The 4420-nt window shown below is 48.6% G+C and overlaps 1 protein-coding gene across 1 annotated transcript; it reads right to left on the bottom strand.

Annotated features, from left to right (window-relative positions):
* Nucleotides 1-1620: 1620 nt before the first annotated feature.
* On the bottom strand, nucleotides 1621-3498 carry Prr19 (proline rich 19). Its single transcript, XM_004644376.2, has 3 exons — nucleotides 3419-3498; nucleotides 2175-2799; nucleotides 1621-2087 (listed from the first exon to the last, which is right to left on the bottom strand). Exons 2-3 carry the CDS (start codon nucleotides 2791-2793, stop codon nucleotides 1621-1623), a joined length of 1086 nt encoding a protein of 361 aa, XP_004644433.1. The 5' UTR covers nucleotides 2794-2799; nucleotides 3419-3498.
* Between the last annotated feature and the right edge of the window lie 922 nt (nucleotides 3499-4420).

Raw genomic sequence — 4420 nt, 5'->3', positions numbered from 1 at the left:
TCAGCCTCCCCAGCCCTGGGATTACAGATGTGCATAACCATGCCAGTTTTGGGACCAGTACACCATGTGGTACCCAGGATCAAACTCGGGTCTTTGCACTTGCCAGGCAGGCACTTAGACCACTGAACTATCTCCCAGGCCCTATTTTTATTATTTTAAAGGCTTGTTAGGACTGACCAAAATAGCTCAGCCGATTAAAGCACCTGCGAGCAAGTGCAGGAGCTGGGGGTTTGATCCCCGGATCTGCTGCAGACCCACCCCTAGGGATGCTAAAATGGCAATTGAGACTGGGCATGGTGGTGCATGCCTATAATCCCAGCTCTTGAGAGGCTGTAAACTGGCCAATCATTACAAGTCCGATCTAGTAGTGAGACCCTGAACACCCTCTGGACCCTTCCCCCCAAAAGAAAAAACTTGTTGAAAAATTAATGAAAGCTTTAAAAAAAAAAAAACTTGTTGATATACTTTGAAGTAAGGACTCACTACTTTGCCCAGACTGTTCTCAAACTCCTGGGTTCAACTGATCCTCCTGCGTCAGTCTCTCAAGAGTGCTGGGATTACAGGTGGTATAAAACCACTCCTGGCTTTAAAATGGTATTCTGAAGCCAAGTGTCACAGCATACTGCCTGCAATCCCAGCACTCAGGAGGCTGATTCAGGAGGATTGCTGTGAGTTCGAGGTCAGCCTGGGCTACAAAGTGAGTTGAAGGCCAGCATGAACTGCATAGTGAGCCCTAAGACAAAAATAAAATAAAATGAATAAATAATATTATAAAATATTATTAAAATTTTAAAATAAAATTAATAAATATTATAATAAATAAATGAATATTTTGGGTGGGAGAAAAAGTTTGTGGGCCAGATTCAGCTCTGATCTGCCACTAGTACCTCAATCATATAATTTACCCTGTGATCCCAGACAAGGAGCTCCTCAAGGAGAGGCCAAATGTGACTGACTAGGTTTCAGCATGATCTAAGGATAGGAGCTAAAAAAAAAAAAAAAAAAAAGGTAATTCTTCTGGGGACATAGCTCAGCAGCATAAGCACCCACCTGCCTGTCAAGCAGTAGGTCCTGAGTTCAATCCCCAGTACCACAAAAAAGATACTCTCCACCTCTACCATCCTCCAGGCATTGCCATGTGCTCTTGCTATAAATGTGCTACCAAGCTTCAAAACTAAGGAGGTTGTGTTAGCTCTTCTATGAAATCAGATCTTTTTCCTTGAGCTCCCAGTTCCTGTGTTTCCTGCTCAGATGCAGCTGGGACCTGGGACTCCCCTACCACTGAACTGGGTGTCTCCTGGGGGCTCTGGGCTCACCCATTCTGGGGCCCTGGATGGCTAGAGTTTAGAGCCAAACACCCACCACCTGAATGGCAAAGTGGGTGTTATGTGTTAGACTAACTGAGGCTCCAAGTTTCAATATCCTGTTGGGCCCTCTGGCCTCAGGAAAGTAACACATAACAGTGTTTTCTCCTTCATCTTGGTCCTGGAACTCAGAGCAAATGAAAGTTACTTTGCTGGATCAGCCACTCACTAAAAAATCAAGAGGACCAAAAAGAAGGAACTTTATTGAGGTGACTGGGTATGAGGTTACCCTGCCCCAGACTTAACCTCAGCCCCCTCAGTACAGTCTCATGGGTGGAAAGGACCAGGCTTCTGGACTGCTCTGAGTGACTACCCAAGAGAGACTGGGCAGTGGGGCAGGGGAGTCGGGGCTCCAGTCCAGGTCAGAAGTGTGGGGCAACAAAGGTGATGGCTGAGGCAGGGGCTGAGGTGGGCCGACACACCAATGATGGGGAGCAGGTGGTGTATCTACAAGCCAGATGCTTTTTAGTAGGTCAAAGGCTGTTGGGGGGCCCCAACCTGCCCCAGAAGGTGAAGGCAACAAGGACAAGGAGGGTGGCCAAGGACCTCTTGGTGGCGCCAGGCTCATCCTGTGTGCCACAGGAGCACTGGATGTATGAGGCATGGTAAAGCTGTCCTTTGTGCCCTGTTGCCTTCTCTGTCTCCCTTCTCTTGGGGTCTGTTCAGGTCTGTTGATCCAGGAGGGTGTCATTCTTTGTCTCTCATGAACCTCAGGTTTGGTTCCTGGCACACAGAAAAGAAAAAAAAAAAGCATGGGGGACATGTGGGTTAGAGAAAAGAGGGGGAAAATGGGGAAGGAGGTGGGCTCACCTGGCAAAGGTAACTGGCAGCCTTGGAGCACCAAGGCAAGATCAGGCACACAGCCATGGAGGGCCTGCAAGGTTCCCACGATGGCATCCCTGGCTTCCTGCACCAAGTTCCTCCTGGGGAAGGCCTGTGGCAAAGTCAGCTGGCACTGTAGCTCCCCCAGAAGTTGTCCCAAGCTACAGACTTCTGGAGAATTAGGAGGGCCTGGGCCCGAGCCCCCAGGTGCCTGGTTCTCCTTGCCCTTTGACTGTGAGACGGGCTCTTGAATCCCAGGTGGGCTGGAGGAAGGCTTAGTGCGGAGCAGGGGAGTGCTTGGCTCCAAGGACCCACTGTCAAGCAGCCGGGCCACATCCAGAGATTTCACCTCATGGTTGAAAAGACCCCGGTGCTCCCGGCTCAGCCGGCCCTGGGTTATGACCACAAGCTTGGAGGCAGCAGGGACCACAGGATCCTGGAGGGCAACAGGGGGATCCTGACGGGACACAGGAGGATCCTGATGGGCTACTGGCCGGCGGCTGCCCACCAGGGCTTCATTCCGCTCCCTCCTGGTCTTCCGACGACGCACACGGCCAGGTTTCTCCGACTGCTGGAAAGGCTGACGGGCTGGATCCCGGGGGTCCATGGTGTCCTGGAAGAAAAAGGGACAGGGGTGATCAGATTTAGATTAATCAAGTCACTAGCAAAATGAGTAGAGATGGTTGAAATGAGGTGGAAACACAATTTTTAAAAATATTTAAGACAGTTCAATCCCCGGTTCCAAAAAATAATTAATTAATTAAAATAAAAATATTTAAGACAAAAAACTAACCTAAAATATTTATTTATTTACTTTATTGGTTGTAATACTGAATACTAAACTAGAGAACTAGAAATAGGGAAGTGGGCAAATTGTCAAAAGATGGAGGATGGAAACAAATCATGGGATTCAAGTGACATAGGGGACCAGAATAGGGCTTTAGACATAGGAGAAAACCAGGAGTAAGGCAAGTACAAGAAGATCACAGAAAGAGAAGAGATGGTAGAAAAAGAGCAGCGAGAGAAACTGACAGCCTGAGAAAACTTTGGGAGGGTAGAAATGACAGAACTATGAAGGATAAGGGACTGGCCATGAGGGGAGGCCCGCAGTAGGAGACAGGCTAGGGCAGTTGCGGCAGGGCAGCAGGGCTGAGCCAAAGGATGAGGCATGGTTGGTGGGAACACAGTACCTTTGCCTCTTCAGTCCCAAAAAACCTGCCACATTCACTTACACCACGTGGCTGTGGAAAGCGATGGCTTCTTCTCGACGACGCTAGCCTCGAAGATACTCTGCGCTCTTCCAGGAGGCAGGTGTGTCATACGCATGCGCACTACACGCATGTGTCCTACACGCATGCGCATGCCCCTGCCACGCCCCTCGACTCGCACGTTCTAAACAGAGGCGCGAGGCCGCCAAGGTGCCGGTTGAAGCTCTGTGTTGCCCAACCTCAACTTTGGCACCATCTGCCCACCAATTGGCTGTGAAGTCCCCTAGGCCCGCCCCCTTCCTGAATGCTGATTGGTTTAAAAAGCTATTGGCATGTGGTCTGGTTGCTGGCTAGGCACTAAGAGAAGCTCGCACAGGGCAGACTTGTCTATGAGGGTAGACTTCATCACTGGCGAATCATTGTTACTTTAATGTTGATTTAGAGCTAGGCTCTGAAGCTAACCAAAGCCAAACTAGGGCTAGGGAGATAGCCCGGCGGTCAAAGCACCCGCCTGGCAAGCTCAAGGACCCGAGCTTGATCCGCAGTACCACATGCCTTGCTGTTGCAGCCTGGGGTAGGCCGAGATATGTGAAAATCACTAGAGTTTGAGCTGCATAGTGAGACCCTGTACCAAATAAATAATTAATTAATTAATCAAAAAAGACCAAACTAGCATTGTTGAGCCTCATGACCTTGGATAAGTTAGTCACTGTTCAGGGCTTCCATTTCCTTATCTGTAAAACGGGATTAGTAACAGTCCATTCCTGGGGCCGGGGAGATGGCTCAGTATAATAAGTGCTTCCCTGGCAAGCTCAAAGGCATGAGTTCAAACTCCGGTTCTGAAAAAAAAAAAAAAAAGAAAAAAGAAACCAGTCTATTCCTCATATGGTTACTAGAAGGATGGAAAGAACCTGTACAACCATCTTCCCTTTAATTTTTTAAAGTTTATATTTATTTATTTATTTATTTTTGTGTGTGTGTGTGGTACCATGGATTGAACGCAGGATCTTGAGCTTGCCAGGCAAG

Source organism: Octodon degus, unplaced genomic scaffold (assembly GCF_000260255.1).
Source record: "Octodon degus isolate 3935 unplaced genomic scaffold, OctDeg1.0 scaffold00197, whole genome shotgun sequence".
Classification (NCBI taxonomy): domain Eukaryota; kingdom Metazoa; phylum Chordata; class Mammalia; order Rodentia; family Octodontidae; genus Octodon; species Octodon degus.
This window is presented reverse-complemented; position numbering and strand designations above follow the sequence as displayed.